The 26,067-nt window shown below is 45.2% G+C and overlaps 1 protein-coding gene across 5 annotated transcripts in view; it reads left to right on the top strand.

Annotated features, from left to right (window-relative positions):
* Positions 1-26,067, top strand: part of gpc3 (glypican 3) — an 82,787-nt gene continuing 56,720 nt past the window's right edge. For 4 of the 5 annotated variants that reach the window (XM_027013020.3, XM_081699019.1, XM_027013022.3 and 1 more), the window contains exons 1-2: positions 1-496; positions 11,078-11,239. In XM_027013020.3, coding sequence (XP_026868821.1) covers positions 340-496; positions 11,078-11,239 — 319 coding nt within the window. In that variant the 5' untranslated portion in view covers positions 1-339. Of the gene's footprint in view, positions 497-11,077; positions 11,240-22,175; positions 22,510-26,067 lie in introns of those variants that run through there. The other variant, XM_081699020.1, reaches the window with a different exon arrangement.

The raw sequence follows: 26,067 nt of genomic DNA on the forward strand, positions 1-26,067 counted from the left end.
GCTGCAAGTGCTGTGAATGAGAGGGGAGTTTGTAAAAGAACAAACCAGTCCTATGTAGGCTGGTATTTTACGGGAAGCATAGTTATTCGCTGTTGAACTAGTAAACAGGACGCCTACGAGATGTGGTAACCAGGAATAGGAACACATGCTACAGTTTGGGGGATGTTGCACCCTAACGGAGGTGGAGAACCGGAGGATGCTCATCACTAGAGTAGATTTCTTGGAGGGAGAAACAGGACATCGCTTCCGCTGACACTGAAGGAACTACTTAAGTAATCTCTGTACGAGATCTCTTCTGCACTTTTTATTGTTCGATCACAACGCAACAGCTATTTAACCATGGACGGACTAAACTCGATCGCTGCGATGATTCTCTGCGCTTTGTTTCTGCCGCACGCACAGCTCAGCCACCAGGCGCTAAACTGCCAAGAAGTGCGTTCATCCTTTCAGTTTTTATATCCTGGCACGAAGTGGGCGCCTGAAACGCCAGTCTCAGGTAAAAAGATGACCTGAAAAATATCCTTAATTTGCCCGATACAGCTTACTTTCTGACACACAGGTGTCATATAAGCCTGTTATTGTGGATAGTTTTTGTCACGACAATTTATGCAAATGTGCATATTATTTATCTATTTGTCATGTCTCTAAATCTTTATCTTACCTTAATTTTGTAGGCTGCTCATTTTAGCCGAGTTAATATTGTCGGTTAGACAGAGGCAGCGGACACCTTGCAAGTGCAACACAAATAGAGTGAATAGTCAGTTTCACGTTGTTTAATAGTTACTGAGCTGACATCTAACTGAGTGCTTTCAGACTCCTTTTCAGATGTCATAAGTCTACCTAGACTTCTCCCTTGACAAGTCAGCGTGCTTGTCGTCTGTAGGGCTAGTGGAGGGACAGCCAAAGTGGTCTGGAGAAAAGGGGAAAGTGTAAATATATTGTAACCTTGTAACCATCCTGTAACCTGTGTGAATTGCATACCGTGTTGACCAACAGCAAACTGTTAGTGAATTTACTTAAGCAACCACGTTTCCCAGCAGTGAAAGCAACTGGTTTGGTGGTGAACACTATTCAGTATATTTCTTCTTGCTTCAGGTGCGTCAACCAGCATTGACTATGCACAGAAAGGAAATGTAAAGAGAAGAAATTTAGTCTCATCCTGTTGTAAGTGCAAGACTGTTTGTTTATAAAACAGTAACAGGTCACAAAATGATGTTCATCTATCTGTACTTTTCCCTATGTTCACTTTTCATGCTTAGTTTATGTATCAGGTTTTTTGGTCGTACAGAATAATCTGCGGGATTATTAAATCGAACAGTCAGTCTTTCCAAATGAAATAAAAGTAATAAATACCACAGCAATCACATCTGAAGGGTTTGTTCATTTGCTAATTGGGGATTGGACATCACAATGTCAAACACTTGTTTCCTGGAACATTTCCGCTTCAATTGTCTGCTGAGGTGGGAAAATGTAGGGTTTCAGAGTTCAGAGAAAAACGCAAATGTAATTTTTCTGTCTGACCTTCAGGCTCTACGAACAGAGTGTGTCCTTGCCAGAGTGACATATAATCAGAAATAATGTTCCTTTTTGAATTCGTTTGACTATTTGCAATTTAAATTGCGTCCTGGAATTGGGACAAAAGAACTTGCCTAGCCTAGCACGCTCTACCGCTTGTCCTCAGTGGGATGAATATTAACATATAACCCGCACTGGGGTTAGAGGAAGGAAATGGGATAACTTACAGGAAGAGGAAATGAGTATTAAAATAAACTTCTATGCTTGTCCTAAAAGGCTCGTCATGTATTATGCATCAACGTGTTGGACTACATCCATCAAATATAAAACCACATGTCCCTATGCACTCACAGTGGAGACTCATGTGTGCAACTTTCCAGAGTCAGTAGTTTGAATGAGAAAGGGTAAGGCACAGCTTTGATAACAGTGATTTATGTGGCTTGCTGGCTATTATTTCTGCCTGTTCGTTATTTTGAAATTGTTATTTGACATTTCAATTATTCTCAGTGTTGTAGCTTTAATATTCTTTCTGTTATATCATGCGTTGTTAGCACATGTAAAGTGTTTTAAAAATATTTTGACTGCTTCTTAAATGATCACACTGGCACCATTATTCTTTCGAATGCAATCTTGTAATCAGCAAATTGTCACAGCTTCTGACATTAGGCTCATAAAACCTTAATGCTTTTTGGAGAGTGGATGCGTTGTGCATTTTCATGCCACTGGCAAAGTAACGTAACGATGATCCTTTTATAGATTTCTGGGCTTGATGCATGAAACAGTTATCATAGTTCTGCATTTATCTGCATTTTGATTCTGCACATGTCCTGATCAGATGCAAGAGTTAATGGGTGTACTTGTACAATGTCAGTCCACAGAAGAGTTTGAGGCTAATTGCAAACCTCATCCTTGATTTATGCATCTGCTACAAGAGTAAGCAACACTGGAATCCACAAAATACATCTGCCTCAGAGCTAATGCATAAAAAAGGAAAAACCAACAGCAACGTTTGTTTGTATTTCGGTGGCTGAGAGTGCCTCATTCAATGTTACTATGAGACCAGTCATTACTAATACTAGCAGGTGCTGTAATGGCAGTGTAAACTCACACAGTAAAACACTCATAGCTGCCCACTCATTACTGAAAAACATGGGTCAGAGAGTACTAGCCGATGGCACTGAGATCTAAATCTGAACTCTGTACACGTATATTGCTTTGGTGTGGTAAATGAATGCAGACCACCCTAATGTTAATTGGGAATGCGTGTGACAGCAGACAGTGTAGTGCAGCCTTCTCTGTCTTGTGCTTGCACTCATTCCTCTGAGAATTGAACATGTTGCAGGGTTCAGTAATGCGATGGTCAGTTTTCTTCCCTTCAGTACTCTAGCATTTGCTTATCCTTCTTCTTATGCACACCCTTTAGTCACTGTGGTACTTGTGTGTTCAAGTGCTCAGGTCTGGTTCTGTTAACTGAGTGTTGCACTCATGGTTCGGTTCTTGAAGTACTGAGAGGGGACTGCAGTGCACATTTTAACTCCGTTCTCTTTTTCACAAGCGCATTCCTCTGAAGTGTAGTCCAACCAGCTGCAAAGCTCCATCAGCGCTGTAACTGAAACAGGGCAGCGTTTTCCATGGTGGTGCCTGTGGTTGTATGTGGGATGGTTAGTCACGGATATGGAGTCAGTTCTTTTGCCGGCTACTGCCTCCACCGGTGTTTGCGAGTGGGTTGGCGCGGCAGTTTGGGCGTTAGGCATTTTTCAAGAACGAGAACCCTTCCAAGCTTATGGTGTCTAGAGGAGAAATGCTCGGGGCCTGGTCCATGCTGAAAGAGGAGGGTTCTGCTGTGCATCACAGCCCCAGGAAGATTGAGCTGAATTCTAATCATGCTGCATGTGGTGCCAAGGGGCATGGAACCAAAAAGCCAGTGTGTGGTTACCCCCCACCCCCCCAATCGCCCCCTCCACTGCAGAAGCTTCTATCCACTCGTCCCTGCTTCCCCGCCCAAGAGGGAAAGGTCGAACGCGTTAATGAGAGCCGGATGTCGGAGCATAAAGGACGACTCGCTGTCCTTTCAGCCTTAAAACCTCAGAACACGAACTCAAAATGCGTGTCTGATTGCCGATTCCCGTCCCAGCAAGCTGTCAGTTTTGATGTGCTTCCATTCTGCTAGAAATGCTCACCACTGACGAACCAGCTTCCCTCTGGTGAACTTGCTGCTTGAATCAAACTGTCAGGACTTTGGCCTCTGCTTTCTTCATTGTTTCATTTTTCGAACACTGTATGAGGCTAAAAGGAGCCCCAGCGCTTTGCATTCTATACTGTTGTAACAAAGCACTTCTGATCCGCAGCTGGGTACCAGGCCCAGGGTACCAGCACACAGCCACACTCCCTCTCTCGGCGGCCTGACTCGTGGGAGTGAGAGAGCAAAGTGTGGTGCTAATGCGCTGTGACCTGTCAGCATGCATGGATCACTGATGAGGCTGACCTCCCTCAAGAGCAGGCTTTACATGCTGTTAAGCGCTCGTGGGCTCAGGTATGGTTTTAATGGCTTTAATTGTAGACATGATTACTAAAACCCGTGGCTCGCGAACGAAGACAATGTACACCATGTGCCGAATTGCAGGGCTGTTTTCTGGGATATCATAACAACAAGGATGAGGATTCAATATTTTTCATTTGTGTACTAAATAATTGATTGCCTGATGAGTGTGTGATCACAGAATAGTTGAAAAGCAGAACCATGACTTGGGGGGGAAAAAAAAAAGTGGAACAACTTGTGTCAGTGATTCTTGTATCAGGGTGCAGTAGATACTCTCTGGAGTAGTGCAGTACCCTTGGATCCTGGTAAATGTCCCTGTAGCTTTTAATAATGTGGTAATAATTTAGGTCAAGCACCCAGGGAAGTCATTTAAAGTTGTTCATTGGAAGGTGATGGGTCATAAGCTCCACACCCAGCAGCTATGGAATTTTCTTGTAACGTCTGAGGTCAGTCCTTTAGTGAAACTGTACATCTTAGATTTTGGAGAATTAAAGTGAACATTCAGAAGAGTGAAACAGAATATCTGCTCCAAACTAAAACACATCACCATTCAGACTCCAGCAGTTCATAATTACATTGTTCTTTCAGTTTGGCCTCTAACATCTGATTGATTGCATCATATGCACTCCCTTGAACTAGCTTTAGGGATCACGACTCTAAAAAGAAGGTGTCAAGAGTCTCCCTGGTTCTTAATGGTGTTAATTTATAATTTATGTCACTAATGATGTCCTTTTAGAAATTCTATATTTTAACATAGCCTGTTTTTTCCCCTCGCAGCTTTAAACTTGCATGCTGATAGTTTTATAATTGGTGCCTAGGAACTTTGGTTATGCATGTTTTTTGGTTTTGGTGTCGTGTCTCCAGGCTTGCTGGGGATGAGTGGGTGGATGAGTTGTGTACGAGCCAGAGCTGCTTGGTGCAACCAGGCTCTGCACATACGTCCACTGTCCTTCAGGTCGTACTGCAGGGGGCAAGCACAGGAAGGCCATGAACCATTTAAGAGAAGTGCTGTGGAGAGTGAAGAACATTAATGAGGGGTGTGGGTGTGGGTATGGGTGTGGGGGGGGTGGAGGGGATGCTGCATCTCTGTCAAGTTACCTTCACATTGCATCCAGATGTGCGTCAAGCTGTGGGTTTTTTTTGGTTTTTTTTTGCATGGAGGAAACTGCAAGGGCTCATGGGACCTTACCGTGAAGAACAGAAGGTGGAATTTACAGTGGAGGCTGAATATAAAAGGCAGGGAGGTGGAGCTTGTGCTGGCTGCATGCGGAACGCTACGGGACGGGAACAGTAGACAAGGACAAGGCTGGGACTGGGCAGGAGCGAGCCACTGTACGAAACAGGCTTAACACAACTGCTTGTGCCACGTTGTGCACTGCGAACAATGCGGCAGGATGATGGATCTTCACACAGAGGCCCTCTCTTCCGTCTCCGTGGAGCCGCACCCTTCCACGTCAGTCCCCAAGAGCAGTCTTTATTTAGACAGAATGATATAGTCTTTGTTCATGTGTCTCTGTGGGGAATAATCTGTCCCTGTGGGCCTCCACTTTTCCGCTCCACTCCAAACTTTTCTAATGAAATACATTTATCATCCGCAAACAGAAGACAGACAGATGAAATTGTGTGTTTCGCGGCAGATAATTACCAAATCCGCCTGCTTTCTCCATCCTTTCATACCTGCTCCCACCCCCTGCGCCGTGCGCTATTGACGGCTTAATAAATTTGCCCTGCAGCCTGAAATTAGCTTGATCGTATCTGTCGCCAGTCCTTTGCAAGTATTGATTTAGGATATTAAGCCTGTCAGTGTGCATACAAAAGTTGTAGGCTGACCGAGGTGGCAGGCCCCCCCCTCATCATCTTCCCTTTCATACTGTGGCCATGTATGTGGGTGTGCCAGAATGCGGTGCAGTTAATTCGCAGGTGTGGGTGTGTGAAGAGTTTTGATGTTAATAAATGTATTTACTCAGCTCGAAACCTTGTGTCTGCTTGATGAGATTCCCCCACCCGCCCCCAAAATGCCAGTTTTGATGACACTTTGTTCTTTTGTTAAGAAACAAACTAACACACAATACAACTGCAGTACCACCACTGTTTGTCTCATCTTACGTTTCATTTAAACACAGGAAGGAGCAATAGGACAAAATAAAAGTCTTCATTTGCCTTTTATGTCGCCACCTTTATATTTTTCGCACACTTCAAAGTTATCCATGTAGGCCTTTGGCCAGTCATATTCCAGCAAACCAGGATGGGGGTTACAGGGTTTAATCAAAGATTACGTAAGTTGTCATGAGTGGAACAGGATAGTGTGGGTGGAGGATGCTTTGTGTTGACATGTTTACACCAGTTCACGCATGCCACCAGTTGGTAACTGGCATGCTGTGCTCTTGCCATCAGTGCTGCGATTTACCACTCTGAATCTTCTGCCGTCTTGGGCTGCATGTGTTGCTTTAAGCCCTTAAGCCTTTAATCAAAAAACAGATCAAATGAATGGTGTAAACATCATACTTCAGTTCAGTAGCTGCCCTTTTATTTGGCTCTTACTCTCCTGAAATGCAAGGCTGCGCGTATAACTCAGTCCGACGGTATCTGCTGAGCTTTCAACTCTACAAATTAAAGGTTGAAAGTCACATAAAGCTTTCCTGTGAACCTCGGTCATTCTAACACACTGAAATGCGTTTTGTAGCCAGCCAATGAATAGCCCGTTAGACTTCTCCTCTATTCTTTGCCTTTAGTGGTCAGGGTCGGGCAGTCGGTAATCCTGCGTCATCCTGGCCTTGTGACGCTTTATTGAGGTGATTACTGTAGTTAACTACTGTGTTTAACAAAGTGCTGCAACTAGCAATAAGAATACCCTGTATCTCTTCTCACATTGTCAGGGTCCCCCACTTCCAACATATTCCCTCCTCATTTTGCCATCCTCTTCCCCTTGTGTGTGCTCTGGAAAACTGGAAGGCCTCTGATGGTTGTTTACAGCACTATCAATCAAGCCCGTTCCACCCCCTCAGGCAGCTCACCGACGCACAAGTCACCTGTCCCCAGTTCTGGAAAGAGATCCACTTCACACATGCGAAAGATTATTGTGATGGAGACGGGGTATGTCGCAGCAAAAGGGAGATTTATCTCAGTTTATCTTATGCATCTTTAAAAAAAAAATTCAGTTGGAGCAGAGGTTTATTCCCACCATAGCCCCTTCTGGAATGTTCACGCAAAATGTTGGGTGTTTTCTTTTGAGATGCACAAAGTCATTGGAGCCCTTGAAATTTGGGGTCACTTAATTATTTGCATCTGTGCAACGAGAATTTATTGTATAAATAATTAAAGACAACCCTTGTAATATGATGTGATGTACAGGAGAGTCACTGACAGCCTTGTTTATTGACTTGTTTTCATATTCTTTGTAATTGCACAGGAATTGCTCCCTTACAACCTTTCAATTCAAGTTTTAAGATTAGAATTCTTCTAGTAGGGTCACCGTTTGGTGGACTGTTAAGTTAGATATGAACTGATTCTTAATTTGATGTTTTTAAAAAAAGATTTTTCAAAAAAAGGTTTTTCAATCATCTACTAATTAGTCATTATGAAATTTTAATAACGAGAGCCAGGTTATTTACATTCTCTATAACTGGTAAAAGTCTTTCTTTTCTTACAGACAGTAATTGTTCAGTTACTGATGGTAACTGCTATATGCTCCGAAGAGCATATCATGATAAATAATATCATGATGGTGAAAATATAGTTCCATATCACCAACCCATACTTTGTCAAATAGCCTTCAAAAGCCATGGTCACTGTGCGAGCTACCAATAAATCACCCCTCATCACAGCTGAGGAATCTGTGCAAGATGCTCCTGGTAATGTTTTTCTGATTTTTCACTCTCTTCCATCAAGGTGAAGCCTGTGTTCTTTGTTTCTCTCGTGGTTGAAACCAGTGTTTCCTCTGTCGTATCCCAGGAATGGTTCCATAATTAGTGAACAGAACAGGAAAAGCTGGAAGCCTAGTTTGGCAGTGGACCTTCCAGCCTGAAGTTTGACAGCTGCAGTCTGACTGTTTCTTGTTCTAAGACGGACTATAGATCCCATGTGGCGGTGCTCAGCTCATGTACAAAATTACAACCCTTAACAGTTCTAAGACAGTTCTGCCTTGGATGAGCGTAATTGGTTAAATCAATGGACGGAGATTAACTGATTGGCTAACAAGCAGTGGGCGTAGATTAATAGGATTGGTTAACAATCAGTGGGTGGAGATTTTAAAATGCCACACGTTTTCAGTTATGTTCTGCTATGAGGTAGGAAAGACGTTTATATAACGCCAACAAGTAAAAACGGAGCATTAATTAAAAAATAAAACAACTAAAACATGTCCACTCTCAGCCTGCACTTAATGTTAGTTTGCCCAACAACAAACAAGTGCGTAAAAAAGATGATTTTTAGAAGCTACCTAGCTTGCCAGGTAGGTTAACAGGAAACTAGAACCATCTAAAAAGGACTGATTAAAACAAAAGGCAAAACCACAAATAAAAAATACTATTTTAAGTACCATATGTAACCTAGTTACATAAAAGCGCATCGATTTCTAAAGATAAGTTCCGCCCACCGGTTATCTGAACCAATGAGGTTCGTGCTGCCTTCAGAACAGGTTTGAGTTGTGATCTTGCACCTGAGCAGGTGCTCGGAGCACTAATGGTTTAGGAGCAGTGAGCAGTGCTCTGTTTATGTAATATTCCAGACACAGAGTATTTAACCTACTTCTGTCCATTGTCATGGTCTGATCGTGACTAAAATGGCATTCTACAGACCATGCCTAGATTCTGTTGAATTATTTCATGCTCACGAAATGCCATGAAATGTCAACTAGTCTTTTACTTGTTAAAATGTATTAACCTGTATAATCTCTTTTTTATTGAAATGTAATTTTTTTCTTTTATATTGAACAAACCATGATAAAATGACCAGCAAGTTGGTGAAAGAAAAGCATCTTAAATGTTTTACAGTTGGGTCGTAGACTTAGTCTATGATCACATGTCTTAGATGTATGAGCATTTATACAAATAGCAACAACTTTCTTCAAATGCAAAATTAAACTAGCTAATATGCCCAGTGTATATGTGCAACTAATGAAATGTGCAACATATTGAGAATATCTGCATTGCAACCATACATTGTTTCTGACCCCCAATTAGACCCCAGTGTGCTGATGCTCATTTTTTAGAAATTGTAAATGGGGTTCAGCAAGGATCTATACTTGGTCTTTTGTGTTCTAATGAGGCTATCAATTAGTACAAGGCACCTTTATACTGATGACACAGTAATTCATTTCTGTAAATCTATGCACTGTAAACTCTTGCACTGTAAATATTTCAGAAAGACTTTAAATCCAGTCTCAGAATTCTCAGGCTACTGCTTAATGAAGGGAGGAAAAAATACCTGCTATTCCGTTGCATTTTCAAAAGTGCTGAGCACATATGTGCGTGATGACAAAGAAAGTTGTGGGTGAATATGGGAGCTTCTAGAAATATTGGGGTACAGGAGGCTTTCATAATTTTTCTTTGAAGTTTTCTTTTTGCATTACACTAAAAAGGCCCAGGCTTTATGGGCAAACACTAATCATGGCAAGTGGGTACTTTGCCATATGGGCAGACAATAATCATGGCAAGTGGGTACATTCGGGTCACAGTAATACATTTGCAGCATTTAGCATAAACTGTCACCCAGAGAAATTTACATATTTATTAGTATTACAGCAAGTGCGCTTATCTAATTATCAAGTGCATGTGTAAAGAGAATACTCCAATTTCTTAGATCGGAGTATGGCCTAGAAATCAGATTAAGAAATTTGATAAAGAGAGCTGGATTTTATCTCAGTAATCTGATTTCTCAGCGCGTATATACACCCATATTTTGATTTCTTTCAGATTTTTCAGTCTAGCAGAATTACATGCAGCAACCGCGAAATGGCTATTAAACATGTCTGCAGAGATTCTTAAACACAGTACATGCTCGAGGAAATGAAGAATTTGAAATGCGTACTATTAGTAACCATTAGTAATAAAATAAAAAAAAAACCTAAGATCTGCATTTGCTGGTAAAGTGGGTGTATGATTACAAAAAGCCACGATAGAAAGTTTGACGCTTACATCACATCATTCTGTGAGATTTTTTGCTGGTTGCAAAGTAGAAATCCGATTATTGCCTGATTCTTTGTAAATCTGGATTTTCCGATTATCTGCATTCCCGAGTGCATTTAAATGCGTTGATCGGATTACTGACAAAACCAGATTTTCTGTAATCGGATTATTAGGTGAATGTAAATGCGCTCAGTAATTTACGAATCAAGCCCATGATGCACATATTGTTCAGGAACTTGCACTATCATGTGACCTACAGGAACACCAAGGTCACTAAACTAGTATAGGTGACACATGTTAGATATTTTAAAAAGGAAGCACATTTGTATATGTGCTTATTTCTCTCAACCAAGATAAGGTCCGTTTAAGATGTCCCACTTGGATGTGTCTTAGTTGGGCTTTCCTACATAAATACGTTTGTGTTGCAATTAAATTTGAGCCTTAGAACTTTGTTCTCCTAATGAAAATTGCTCCATGTTGTCTTTGCCCTTTTATGCACCTTCAGTAAATTGTAGTTACACCATTCTTGATTGCTTTTTGATGCATCTTTATGTTCTTACCTTGGGGAAGTGAGACGAAATGCTTGTGCAGGAATTAAACATCTCATTTTAATTGTGTCACAGATTTCCTGTGTTACAGAGCACACTGCTCACTTTGATGTCTTGTCCTCATAGGTGGTTTAAACAATGGGCTTGATAAAAACAAGCTATTTGATGCTGTTCTTCTGTTAGTCTAATTCATTAGGCGAACTGTCTCAGGAGGATTCTGGAGAATACTAGCAGCAGGGTCTATTTACTTTTCCCCCATTGAGTGATTGTATTCAAATCTCTCTGCCTTTCTCTGTTTCCCCCCCCCCTCTTTCTCTCTCTTTCCTTGCTATTTCCCTCCTTTGTAACAGGCTCAGACCTGCAGGTTTGCCAGCCCAAAGGCCTCACCTGCTGCTCACGGAAAATGGAGGAGCGCTACCTCCTCAGCGCTAAACAGAACATGGAGTCCAGTCTGCAGGCCAGCAGCGCCCAGCTCAAGATCCTCATCATCCAGAACGCTGCCCTCTTCCAAGGTCAGTTCATCCAAAGTGACCCAATCGCCCGGAAACATAACTTATGTTATTCACCGTCCAGCAAAGTACAGGTCAACCGTGATAAGGAGCTAAAACACAAACAAACTTAGCATTGATGGACAGATCCTTCTGACTTGTCACTTAAGTAAATGATATTGTCCAGCTTCAGTGGGTTGCCTCTTCTAATTTGTTTTACGCTAACCATGTTACGGGCGGTGCTGGCGACTTGCTCCTGGTTTACATTGGATAGGGGTTCAATGCTAATCACTTGTGTGCCAGACCTGACAAAACTCCCAAAGCAGCCCGCAGAGTCTCTAAGACGCACTGCTTTTGTCTGGTCTTGTTTTTTCTCCCGCCGGCTTCGTCCCATGAGGGATAAGAACGCGAGCCTTGTTTGCAATCTCCTGCGCGCCTCTTCCCGAGTGCTTCTAATCCTTTTGTACTTTTTGCTGCTGCCACAGATCAAAGGGCTCCCCCTCTCCCATCCCGTGCTCCCATCCTCCTCCTCCTGCCCTGGCCCTCCCCGAGTCGGCCGGGCTTTCTCACACCTCTGCGAGACGGCGCCGCACGTTCGCCCCTTTGAAGTCAACTTTGTCAAACTTACTGCAGAAGTTAGGAGGATCTGTCACTAGGACGTTTCGGGAGTATGATAGGGGGAAGAGCGTTGAGGGAGAGGGGTGACAAATGACAAGTCAGCTGCGTCATGGCATTGCGGCGAGAGCGGCTAGTTTTCACCGCGCTCCTCTTCTCCCTCCGGTTGGGTGTAGTAATTCCGTGTCCTTCCTTGTCGAGGCCAGGAAGGCGTAAGTACCAAAAGCACACCCCGCTTGACTGATCTGTGTGTGTGTGGGCTCAAGAAAGTCCTTTCTTTCTTGTGATTATTGCAGAAAGCTTTAAACCCGCTGCGCTTTCTTCACAGCGCACTCCTCAAGCATGTTTTCCTTCGGCATTTACAAGCTAGTATTCATATCCACTTCATTATCGGCCACGAGCGCTGATAACAATTTTTGATGTCTGACACTTCTATAGTGCCCTCGAGCAAGGTTTATGACTCCAACTCACCCAGTTAATTTAACGGACATTGCATAGGGACAGAGCACGTGGAAGGTCAGTTAAGATCCGCTTTGGGCACAGGATTTAGTACCCTAGCTTTACTAGTTCCCGAGATTTATTAATACCCTAGTTTTCTGGGCTTTATTTTCTTGGGTATATTTTGAACAAGGTAGTCTTAGTGACTTGGTTAAGTAAGGAAGAAGACTGTGACCAGTCAAATAAGATTGCTGTTCTGCTTTCATCATTTGCTCCATCAATGTTTAATTAACTGTTTCAACAATCTTTAGTTTAATTACATTTAATTCCATTTGTTTTGTTTTGCTTTGTTTTTGTTTTTTTTTTGGGGGGGGGGGGGGGGGGGGTAGCTTTGTAACTTTTTGTCCTGTAATTTTGTAAAATGTGCATAGTGTATAACCCACAATATAATCCTTGCTCATAAAAGCCAGTGAATAAAAGTCAGCAAGTCAGAGATTTGCAGACATTTTAAATCTGAATCACATCACTGAAAGCATGTTTACTGGGCTGCCATTGTCTGGGCTTAGTTGATAATCTCTTAAATACGACAGCACTGAGCTGTAAAGAGAGTAATCCAAATCTGCGATATTTCTTTCTGTCCTCGCATGCCATTCAGGCTGACAGACAGCTTAATTCCTCTGGCTGGCACTGAAGGCGTTTGGGGTGCTACTCTGGACTCTGTTTAGGTGCTTAGGGACAGGGATCCATGCCCAATTCACACCCTCTCTTTTTCATTAAAAAAACAAATTAACATGTAATCCCCATATCAGAGACAGTAATATAAAAGGAGAGGATTTTTTTCCCCATTTTCATGCTCTCTAAATCCGCTCCCGAAAGAGTTTGTATCGGTAGGGTGTGTGCGTGTGCGTGTAGGAAAGAAAGCGAGAGAGACAGGCGCACAACATTTGAAGGACTGATTAAAAACACAACTGGGCAATGTAGGGTGCGTAAATGTAAACATAACAAACCAAGTGAAGACAAAAGAGAAAACATACAAGAACTACTGCAAGCCAACTATGGGAGCCAAGCACCTCTTCTTGTCACCTTGTTGTATTGAGAAAACTTCAGATAATGACAGAAATGTAAACAACTGTTGCACTCTTGGAAAGTAGCAAAACTCCCCCCACAGGAGGTACACGTCCCCCCCACAATCCCCCCCCCCCCCACATCACCACATCTGCCATGTTCCCAGTCACTCACTTATTAGTTAGTGCACACATGTGTTTTCTATGCACCCTCCCTTGTTCTCCTTCACTATTTAAGCCCACAGGTCCCTACTGTCGGTGCCGTGTACCGCCAGTCGTCCTGCGCCAGGCGCCGCCGCCTGTACCTGCTGCTGCTAAGCGCCTGTATTTGAGCTTGTACTGCTGTTATCAGCTTCCTTTGTTTCGAGTTTGCTCGAGTTGTATAGCGACTCCATCCTTTGATGCCAACGTCACACGGGTGTATTGGGTAACTTGCAGCCACGCCAACTTTATATCAGCCGCAGGAGGACATGAACACAAGAGCAACGTTTCCAGTACTTAAAAGTTATAACAAATTACCCTTGTGCTCTCAGTTAAGCAGTTCAAGACAATCAACTACGCTTTTAATCAAATGTTGGAAAGCCAGCACAAAACTGAAGCTTACATATAGCATGGAGGATCTACACTGGTACAGGGCACAGTGAAAAGTTTAAAGACTATGTAAATATTTTTGAAACACCTGGCTTTTAGTTCTACTGAAATTACAACTCTTAAATCTGTTGGTGAATCCTCGTCTCAGCGTTGTCACTCTCACTCCCTTTTGAAACCGGGCGATCAATTAGCGTTTCTCGTTGGTGGACTGCCAGTTTTTCTTGGCAGAAGAACAGCTGGTTTATATAAAATGGTTGAAGTCTCCTTTGTCTGTACTCAGTGAATGGGATCTCATAAGAGTTAGGTAAACTCTAGAGGTTTATACTAACAACAGGCACAAGCTTGTATGCATCACAGCTGAGCTTGGACGTCTCTGTCAGTCTTCCATGAAAACAAGAAAAAAAGAAATACAGCATACAAGGCCTGACTCATTTAACGAATCCGGGGACGTCTCAAACAGCCTTTTCATTCCATGGGCTATACGGCAGACACCGTAATGGAAGCTGGTTGAAAAAGCTGTCCAGTTTCAGGCCAAGTAGGGCTTCAAAGCGGAAGCAGCCTAGAAGCAGAGGTTTAGTATATGTGGCGTGTGAGGTCTGTTTACAGCAAAGTGCCTTAGCCGAAAACAGGTAGCACGGCCGTGTTCTTTGTGCAGATGGCCGAAAGAACACACGTGCAGAGCTCCACTCTTTCTCTCTACATCTCGTTTGCTACTAGAAGGTGCACTATTCAGACATCCCAACTGTTTGTGGTTTGACTCAAAACACAATTAAAAACAGACCCTTTTGATTTATAGCTGTCAGTGGTTACATGGCATAATGAGGTAAAAACAGCACTACACGGTCCATGCCTTTTTCTGAACCATGAGCAATTACGATAAACATAAACTGATATAGAGCTTGAACATGTGCCAACGTAAAGCTGAACCCCGATAGCCAGGCTGCCGTATGCTTGCTTAACTTGTTAAGCTCATGGTATGCTTTTCTCAGCTATAGACAGTTATATATGATCCCTTTCTATGTGAATGGCTTGTCGGATTTAATGACTGGAACCCTGGCCCTACCCTTGATCCCAGCTCACTGTGTGTCCATCTCTCCTCGCACTCTCATTAGCGCATGACTCAGCTCGGAGTTCTTAAGGCTGCTCTTCGCTCGCTCCTTTTTAGTTTCTTCTCTTCCAGACTCACTCCTATATAATACTGCCTGCCTCGCTCGCTCGCGGAGTAATTTAGCTCTCTGTCGAACTTTCGGCATAACCCAATAACGGCCTGGATGACGGAGAGCCATGTGAACTTGCTTACTCCCTGCCCGGGGCGAGCCGAGAAACTTAACGATGTTGGAGGAGCCGGCGTCATCTCGCCAACGAGCCCTGCGCGGATCGTACACCAGACGAGTGCGAGTAAACTGCCCATTGTAGCGACTTTTTCAATCAGCTCTAATTAGTTTCCCCGTTGTCAATCGCTTGACGGTTATCTCTGTGGCTGCGCCGTGTTCGCATATTGCCGCTGCGGGGTATTCTATGCTTCACCGGGGATGGGGGTGGAAGAAGCGGGGGGGGGGGGGGGGGGGGCGTAGTCGGAGGAAGTCCGAGAGGGCTCAGCCTTGGTGCTATGGTTAGCCTGGGTGGAGAAGGGCTTACAGGGCAGTCCTTGAAAAGAGATAGAGCATTCAATATAGCAGACATGCCTGCCCAGTCTACTTCCTGGACATCTGGACCTAGATCTAGACTCCACAGGAGGGTCCAAGTTACCTGATCCAGCTAATCAAAGTCTTTACAGGCCTCTGAATGTTACCGCCAGGTTTATTAGACAGGGTTGGCACTAGACTCTGCAGCGGGGTCGCTCTCCAGGCACAGGGCAGCCATCCAGTGATGGCTTCGCCTGATTTCCAGACATGTAGTCCGTGCTGTAGTGTTGACCACGTTGCTGTCAGCTGAGCTACAGAGCTACCCACTATGCTCGGGACCGCGATGTTTTAAGAGCTCTTTGCAGGCCGAGCACCGTGCTATAGGGATCCGCAGAGGAGCTGTGCCGGGAGAACAAGAGAGGATTTTCCCTTGAGCAGATGAACTGACAGTGATGTCGGGGAGAGCATGCATTAGATCATCTTTTTGATAGTTAGGTGGGTAAAGCCCTGTATATTAAAGGCCTCATGTAGCTAAAGCCTGGGTGAATTTTAATACTGAAATCAATGCGGCGGTATATGTCTTCTCTCAGACCAGGTGTTTCTCAATCTATTAGGAATTCCGCTGGGAACGCTGCATTGATTGTGGTGCAGCAATTATTCTGTGAGGCAGCAGCCAGATTAGATGCTTGTGGTTTGTGAATGAGGCTGAGGCAGCGGAGCAGGGGATTGGAGTCTGGTCCCAGCAGATGGTGTGGGAGAGAGACAGAGAGAGAGAGAACAGGAGGGAGAAAGAGGAAGTGCCCCGGAGATGCAGCCGGGAGAAGTCCTCGGGGCTGAGGGCAAATATCACACATTACAGCATATTATGGGATTGCTGCTCATCAGCCCTTTTCTCGGTGCAGCCGCCGGCTCTAACGCCCGACGCCGCATCGGAAGCGGTTGTTCCTTTTGCGTTACGGCCCTGGTTTTGTTGCTGCTGTGTGTGCCGGTGGCCATGTAATAAATCCCCGCAGCATGTCAAACCCCCCATTTACGTCGCCTGCTCCTCCCTCACGGCACACGGTGCTCAGTCTTCCTTGCGCGCTCCTTCCTGCGTAATACCGCCATGTGCTTCTCTTTGAGGTAGGAGTAGTTCCCCCCCCCTCCGCCTTCCCGCACGTTTTCCGGCACTGGTGTGTCTAATTGTCCGTCTGGTGTTTGGTTTGGTTCTGCTTGTTCTCCCCGAATTCGCAGCTCACTTCTCAGCTAAGCCAGTCCCCCCTGCACGGGGCACGCTTGCTCTTTTTTTATCGTAACCTTGAGTCAGAAAGGCTTCAACAGCGTCCGCGTTATCATTCCAGAAAGAGAAGAGAGCCACTGTCATAGACTTTAATGTGTTCAGGGCCTTGGCTCTCTCCTGCCCGGAGTCTGGTTGCACTTGAGGCGCAGGCTGATTTCCTGACTGTGATAATGGTATGGTTTATTGTGAAGTTCAGGTTGGTGAAGACAACTGAGCAGAGCAGTTTGGAAAAGCCCACAGAAAAGGCAGCAAAGGAAAAATTGCTGGATAAATGGATATGAATTAAACATCATACAAGTTCCTTTCACACAAATTTTGCCAAACTTTGCACTTCGTTGCGCAGAATACTTTTTCTCTAGTTTTCCTCAAGCTCAGTGTTATGGCTGCGGCAGCTTGTTCAGGAATTAGTAAGGAAAGAGTGTTTATATCATTGTTTAATATATGTGAGGGGTTTCAGCTGCTTTATGGGACAATTCTGTGCCCTGGGTCTGAGGGGCCCACATCGCGTCTGAATGTGGGACTGGACTGGTTAATTACACCAACACAGTGCAACATGCCAGTGAGCAGGCAGAGAGTTGCGTTTCGTACAAACAAAGCTTTCTGAAATGGCGTCATCAAGCTATAGTCATCCGCAGAAGACATGCTGCCATAACCCGCCTTCAATCAAGGGTGTTGACATTCAGTGAATCCACTTTTTTTTTTTTTCTTTAATCCAGATATTGACTATTGGCTGCACATTCAAGCCATTATTGCTTTTTCCCAATTTCACATTTTGCTTTAGGATAATGAGGTTTCTGGATGTGTGTATTAATATGCGTGTGTACATGTACCTGTATTAGTGGACCATGACCATGAATCCAAATTTGCAATTACGATGATTGTTTTTTATCTGGGAGTGTGTTGTGCTTTAAAGGAATCAATGACTGAACACGTTATTGTTATGTATTAATCCAAACACAAATATATCACTTTCATACAGTGTACACTGTATATCTCTTTCACTAATGGGGTGTACACTCTGTGGCATTGGTTTCCAGAGCCTCAGGCTTGTCACCACTGTTAGTATGTCATCGCTGTTAGCATGTCATCGCTGTTAGCATGTCACCACTGTTACCTGCACTCTTGCGTGCGCACTGCTCGTTCTACACGTCCACGTTTAATGGTGGAGATTTTCCCTTTCTGCAGCTGCTTGTCCTCCAGCGCCGAGGACAGTGCTGTTCTTCTCACTGACCTAGTTGGCGCCTCCGTGGTGGCTGTGTGAGTTTGTCATCCATACCTGGACCCTCCTTCGAGCCCTCTCACCACGGCCCCTGATGACCACATGTTTAAAGCCCACTCAATGTATTTTTCAGATGCCAGCTTGCATTATTGAGCTGCTTACACAAGAAGCCAGCTGCACAAGCACAGCCTGAGGCTACTGCGCTCTCTCTCTCTCTCTCTCTCTCTCTCTCTCTCTCTCTCTCTCTCTCTCTCTCTCTCTCTCTCAACCCCTTCCCTAGGTCGTTCTCTTCCTTCATCTCTCTCTGTCCTTTGCTGTCCCGCTTTCTCTGTTTCTGTCTTTCGCTCGGCTTGTCCAGGTGTGCAGGACTCACAGGTCAATCGCTTCAGCGCTCACCTGCAGTCATGTTTCATGCTGGATGTGTCGCTGACAGGAGCCGCAGTAGACGAGGTGAAGAGGTCAAACAGGCTGCATCCAGGCAGATGGCCCTGTCAGACCCACAGCTATGTAAAGGGTCTGAACCGCCCCCTGTGTGTGTGTGTGTGTGTGTGTGTGTGTGTGTGTGTGTGTGTGTTTGTTTGTGTGTGTGTGTGTGTCTGTGTGTTTCTGGGTGAACCCATTCTCTGTGCTGGATGACCCTGTGAATTATGCATGGTAAGAATCATGTGATGTGCATATTTTTACCCCAATGATGTGGTGATGAGTAGAGAGGGTGCCCCTGGAACATCCCAGAAAGTCCGGGAACATCCCAGAATGCTTTAGAACACCCTAGAATACCCCAGAATGCATGGTAGCCAGAGAGATTCCCTGGAGCAGAAGGGCCGGAGAGGCGTTCTCCGCTTAGACTGGCTAAGAAACATTCACGTGACGGGGTTATAGAGCCCACGCCCACTGCCCCCTGTGCCAAGGGACTCCGACGTGAATTCTCGAGCTAAGGGGCATGATGCGGAGACTGGCCAGCCATGCTCAGTCACCCTGCAGCCTCCCGGGGCATCCAATCGCAGCAGCCGCCCATGGTGATGTTTAGACAGGTCTCTTTCTGTCCTTGTTTGTGGCTTCTTTCACTGCGGCGGTGAGCACGAAAGTCTCTGCTGCAAAAGTGGGCCTCATTACTGCTGAAAGAGCCAGATAACTGGAGGCCTTCGCATGCCCATGAGTGACGGGTGGCAGCCATGGTTGAGTAAGTGCGTGTGTGTGTGTGTGTGTGTGTGCTTGTGCGTGTGTGCGTGTGTGCTTGTGCGTGTGTGTGTGTGCGTGTGTAGGTGTGCGTGTGTAGGTGTGCGTGCGCGTCTGTGTGCGTCTGTGTGTGTGTGCTTGTGCGTGTGTGTGTGTGTGCTTGTGCGTGTGTGTGTGTGTGTGTTTGTGCGTGTGTGTGTGCGTGTGTAGGTGTGCTTGCGTGCGCGTCTGTGTGCGTGCGCGTCTGTGTGCGTGCGCGTCTGTGCGTGTGTGTGTGTGTGTGTGTGTGTGTGAGGGTGAGCAGTTAGCTTGTACCTTGTTAGTATTGATTTTTCGTAGACTGAGCAATCTTTCATTCATAATGCTTTCCCCTCTCCACTGAGCCAGAGGAACAATGGAAGACAAAGGGAGGTATGGGAAATTTTCATAAAATATCAAAATATCATCTAATGTATATACAGTACGTAGTGTTGGTCGAGCCCCTCGCCTGGCAGTAGTTCAGCTTTGGGAACGGAAGAGAAGAAGATACGGATAGCATGGGTGGTGCTCCTGCTTTAAGCATCCTGATACACATGAAAAACTACATTTCCCTTCTTTTCTCATCTCCTTTCTGATTCGTTGCTGTAGGCCTTTTAAGGGTCGTATGTGCGGTTTGATTCATTATCCCTCACACTGACACTGCAGTGTCAGTGAGCTGTATTAATAAGGAGACTGCCATGGTCAAAAACACATAAGTAAATTCATGGCATTTCTTGCTTTGAGCTTGGTGGCATTAATACAGTAGGTCATAACGCGTCATCCAAAAGTGGCAAGTTTGCCTAACCATGAGGAAGACCTAGTGGGGACCAGTTAGCTGGTGAAGATAAAAGCTGACCTGATAGCGGAACTATAAGCACTCTTGGCCTGCAGTGTTTATCAGTGCGTGAACTCTCCTTAAGCGACTGTCAGCAGAGGAAAGCTAGTTTTTCAGCTCTGTCTGGTCAGCGGTCAGTGGACGTGGGTTGGCAATGAGGGCATGTACTGACTGAGGTGTTAATGTGGGGGCAACTGGGGCACTTTCTCCGGTTAATAATTCAGCAACTCTCACCACTTCGGCTCTTTAGTGAAGCTGACCATGTTGCAGGACTGCCCTGAAGAGCCCAGCACGCCGGAGGCTAGAGGATCACCCCAACACGCACCCAAGCACAGACAGGGGAAGAGGGACATAACTGTCATCCTGGATGTCAACAGACGTGTTTTGCAGTTTTAATGCAACAAACACACTATCAATCTTCTCCCTCTTTTATATTTCTCCTGGTTTTAGATTCCTAAAGAGATGCTTGGCAGAGCAACACTGATGCGTCTAATGATGAATGATTCTCACCAAGGATGGGAAAGCAGGATTCATTAGCATTATGCTAACAAGTCTTCGCAGTTTTAGGGAAATAGGCCTTTACCTGACGTACTTGCCTAATATACATGGTGCAAAAAGCAGAATTTCAGGTTTTATTTAAATTATTGGTTTTTAACTCCCACCTTATTAACTATTTTTAATAGTTTTAACTCTCACCTTATTAACTTTTGTCCCATCATTCATAATCATGCGAAGCGCAGCTCCCCCGAAAGCTTTAGTCCTGCTAAACTAACTGCTCTTCAGCTTCCCACAGTCCACTGTCACGACCTCTTTAACCCCTGTGACCCCTCTTCTCCAGAATGGATTCTTGTTCATGGCTATAGATGTTCAGGCAACAACTGCAAGCAGTCCTGAAACCACAGTGACCTTAGGGCATTCTGTTCCCAGCATGTCCTGAATAATTCAAAACACATTCTAAATAAACATGAATTACACAAAGAGTGAGAGTTATGTATTGGTTGCCGAGGTGATGTGATTGTTAATGATGGGGAAACCACAGTTTTAATAGTTTATAAGTTGTAAATAGCAAGTCAGTTGTTTAAGGTTAACATTTCGTGTTTTTTTTTCCCGGTTGGTCAACCTTATTTCCTTGCCACGCCCCACGGAGCTGCAAACTGCTTCTCTCACATATGCGAACCGCCGCGTCGTGAGGAGTCACACGCGGTTCACAGGTTCATGCAGTTTTAATGATTCGAAGGTGATCTGGGAAGAGACTTACTTTAACTGTGACATAGCTCAGTATAGCTCAGTATGTACGAGCATGTGAAGGGAGGGATGTTTGTGTGTGTGTGTGTGTGTGTGTGTGTGTGTGTGTGTGTGTGTGTGTGTGTGTGTGTGTGTATATATATATATATATATATATATACACACACACACCCACACACACACACACACACAGAGAGAGAGAGCGAGACAGAGAGAGAGACAGATAGAAGATAGACAGACAGACAGACAAACGGGCACTTACGCTCTTAACCTGCAGGGTGATTTGTTCAGCAGCATACTGGGAGATTGAATGGGCATCTGTGCAGTTCACCTAGTACTCTAAATTCCTGTTTTTTTCCCTTTATGCTTAGTTACCTTTTTCTTCTTCCTCCATCTGCTTCTCCCACACCTTTCCTCCTTTATGCTCCCTCACACCCCCCCCTGCTCCTCTCCTGCGCTCTCCCAAGTCATGTGGAGAGCAGAACTGTTGTAACACCGTTTCCATGTGCCCCCCCCCCCCCCTCCCCGTCCGTCTTCCTCTCTTTCTGGCTCTCTGATTGGCTGAGAGTGCCGGAGGCTGCTGTACCCGTGGGGAGGAGCAGCTCCGTGTCCTGCGGTGTGACTTCTGCTCCTCCACGGCCACGCTGCTCCAAGCCCTGCCACCCGTCCCGCTGCCCACCGCGCCGCCCCGGCCTGCACCTTGCCATCTGTCACACACACACACACACACACACACACACACACACACACACACACACATACCCCGTCTCTTTTGGCTATGCTCTCAGAGGCAATGCGGATATGGGTGTGTATACGAGAGTGTGTGTGCTGGTACGTGCTTGCCTGTGTGTGTCTCTTGGCCCTGATGGCTGCACTGATGCGTTCATTTTGTGCTTGCCTGGCACCCTGCGCCCAGACTCAGCCTGTATGGGGATGCATGCAGGGCTTGCGCTTTACTATGTGCCCTCTTGCTAAGGAGTCTCAGTAGCCTCTCGCTGTGGGCTTTTTCTCCAGGAGCTCCTTCTCTCTCTCCTCCTTCATTGTCATTGTTTCGTTGTTTCTCCTGCTGTCTCTCTCCCCCTGGAGTTTTCCAGCGCTCTCCTTTGCCTAATTGGCAATTGTTTGTGAAACAAAATAGCAGCAGGGTGCGGCGGTCTGATCCTTCCCCGGAGGTGTCGGGCAACATCAGGTACGTAAACTTTACCTGTATAACAGTGGGTTGATGGGGAGAGTTGTCTCTGAGGAGAACCTGGGACTTGCTGACTATCCATCAGCACTCATCCATCATCTGCCTCGCCAGCGAACCTGTGTTCCTGTGCGCACGGAGGCCCAATCATACAACATCTCGCAGTTTCGTGAGGCCGCTCCTCGATTTGCTAACCATCCTGCGGAGCCGTGCTCCGCTCAACGTCTCCAGGGTTCATTGTGACTACACCATCCCTGTTGGGGCATGGAGTGTTCGTTGCGAGGATATTGAGCTGTGCTTCATGTGAGGACAGTGAGCTGTGCTTCATGCGAGGACATTGAGGTGTGCTTCATGCGAGGACAGTGAGCTGTGCTTCATGTGAGGACACTGAGCTGTGATTCATGGAGTGATTGTAGTAAGAACACTGAGTTTTGTTTCATGTGAGGACATTGAGCTGTGCTTCATGTGGCGCATGGCTAATGAAAACAAAATCACCTCAAAGGACTTTATCTCGTCCAGCCATTGATTAGCCTTCAGGAGAGAGTTTTATTTGTCGTAACGTAACTTATGTGATGCACAAGAGGAGTAGTGGGAGTTAGGGACAGGATTTTTAAAGGAGAATAACCAATAAATATAGATTGTTATTGTACAGCAACAGAAGTGATGGTCATGCAACATCAGTGGCTAAAAAGGTGTAGGAGGCTCAGGCCCCAAAGCTCTAGTACCAATAATGAGTGCTTTGATTTTAAAACATGATTGCTTTGTTCTCTTCGTTATTTAAACAGTGGAAGTAAAACCTTTTGTATACTTGCACATATAGCTGCAAATTCTTCTCAATCCATGAGATCCCTGGAATCGTCTTCACAGGAAGCTACTGCTGGGCAGGAACCTCATGTAAGTAGGACTCAAAGAGCAAGACATTGTCCTGGTCTTGGCTTTATTTTGTCCTGGTCTCTGTAACCATTCCAGCAGCTGGAATCCGTTTGAAACAGGTGTGAGATTCGAACAAGCCGGGCATGCTCTGCATGGACGGACAGATGTAAAGAGGTGAGCTTCTCTGTGGAAGGGGCTGTTTCTGGTTCCCTGTTCATCAGCGGTGCAGCTCGCTAGCCAGCTGGCCGTGCGCTCACCCCTGCGTGGCCCCGGGCGCCGCTCTCGATGTCCGCGCCACTGCGGGACATGCTCAGCCCTCCTCTCCGCGCTTATCTCCCTGTCCAGCGAGTTCACCTCACCCCAAGCATGCTGACGACTTAAAGACACTCTCCACAACTTCTCTTTTCCCTGCCTGCCCATCTCCCCCTCCCTCTCTCTCTCTTTCTTCCTGTCTTTTCTTGCTCTCTCGTATATTTGGACTTTTTCTCACTCTCTCTCTCTCTCTCTCGCTCTCTGTCTCTCCGTGTTCCCTGTACAACCCCATCGCTGCCTGTCTTTCTCTGTCACATTCTCACTCTCTGTTTCCCACCCCCCTCTTCAGCCTGCCACTCTTTCAGACACTCTCAGTCTGTCTGTTATTTCTGCTTTGGGATGGGGCGCACGCCCCAGTTGCCATGACAAGCTGAAATGCTCATCTCCGTAGGGCACTCTTTGGATATGGATGTGAGCGCACCATGTCGCGTGTGTGTTATTTAACTTCATTTTAGAAATAAAGGTGTGACCAAGGCTGAAGGTACCAACCACATCCACATCCGAACCCAAGTTTTCTACACCAAAGAGGCAGCACACATACTGACTCTCCTGAGCGACACACCCACACGCTGCTGTCTCCTTCAGGGCTGAAGATCATCTTCACTCTGCCCTGTCCTTGAGGGGTGTTAGCCTCCGTCACAGAAGTTTCATGTATTCATGGGTTTTTTGGGGTTTTTTTTTAAAGAAAGTTGAGGTCTGCACAATTTGTTGTCTCTTAATTGTTGTCCCAATATTGGTTTTTGTGGTGATATTGCACAAGGCTGCAGTATGCAAATAAACCATCTAAAAACAATAGAAATCTGTGCTGTGAGCATTCTGAGCAGCTGAGACATTCAGGATGAATCAAGTGTAAATGATTTTGTCCCAAATAATGCAGAGCCGTATTAAACCCATATTATGTCCCATCAAGGATTCACCAATGTGTGTGCATATATTGCAAGCAAATTTCAGCAATATATAATAATGTCGTGTGCGTTGTTTTGAAAGTGCCTGTGAAATTATTGATATTTTGAAAATGTCTGTGGATGCATGTGTGTGTGGACACTTTTCTCCAGTCATGTTGCTCTGCCCGGCTGCAGAATGCTAACTTAGGGTGGTGGATTTGAGTCACTGTTCGAGCCCTACCTACGCCACAAAATGATAAGCTACAACTGCTCCCACCAGCAGGAGCAAGGCTCGGAGACCATAAAGGCTAGTGTGCAGTGTCAATTACACTAGGATGCCAAGCGGTCCCTGAGGAGGTGGGGACTGTAATGTCAAACCTTAAAGAATACGGACAGCAAGTTAAAGGACAGAAACCGCATTTGAGATCCTGAGCAATAGAGAGGGACAATATGCAATATCAAAGCTCATAGTTATACTTCATAGCTACCACAGAGCAACAGACTCCCAGTAAGTGATTCCTAAGCAGAGAGAGTATGTAATGTCAGACCTTTAAAACAAAGCGAGTATGTGATCCCTCAGTTATCAGAGAGAGAGAGAGAGAGAGAGAGAGGGTAGTGAAATCACCAGGGCATTCAAACAGGGCATTCCAACACGCAGAGGTCAGATAAGCTGTCATAATTCGGGCCAGAATCATGTCTTTTTTTTCAGGTGCAACTACAGGACAGATTCAGCTTTAGTTCATAATTCATAAAAATGCATTATTATTATGTCAGTTTTATTTTTATGCAAATTTCATAACTCATTCTGCACACTTCTCAATCTCTCTCTCTCTCTCCTTAGTGGGGTGATAGAGCCACCAAAATGCTGTCAATAAATAAAACAGAAAAAAACCTTGCTTGGGTATTGTTTAGCCTACTGCCTATCGTGAGAGTACTACTAGCTTATTGTAACCTATATTGTCTTTTTACAGCTAGCTTTTCTCATGGGGGTATAAACCTAGATATTCAGTCGGTCAGAGCTGTGGAATACCAATTTTAGCAGACACATTTTCTGTGTAACTGCGACTATGAGACTGCATCTCCATGCATATTTTTTACTCACTCTATGAGGGAAAGAGTGTGATTCCGGCCAGCTTCGCGCCTGAATTTGGCGGTACGAGATGAACTCGTTCAATTTAAGGTTAGCTTGAGGGCTAGGATCAGGGTGAGCGGCAGATCTCAAGGTCTTGATTTCTTGCCTGTTTCAGACTTCAGTTTTAAGCAGAGCACACAGAACGCAAACCATCGCGGACCAAGAATCAGTGACCATTGGCCAACTCACTGGAATGGGACCAAAGCCGTTCCCTTATTTAATAGTTTGAATTTCAAATGAAGTTTGCACAGGTGTACAAAGGGTTTGATGCCCACGTCCTTCTTTTTTTTGACATGATTCCTTCTCCCTCTTAGCGCGATGTGCAGGAGCTCATCGGGTTTACCCCACTGAGCAGGATCG

This window comes from Electrophorus electricus, chromosome 16 (assembly GCF_041902795.1).
Source record: "Electrophorus electricus isolate QZ-2024a chromosome 16, ASM4190279v1, whole genome shotgun sequence".
Classification (NCBI taxonomy): Eukaryota; Metazoa; Chordata; class Actinopteri; order Gymnotiformes; family Gymnotidae; genus Electrophorus; species Electrophorus electricus.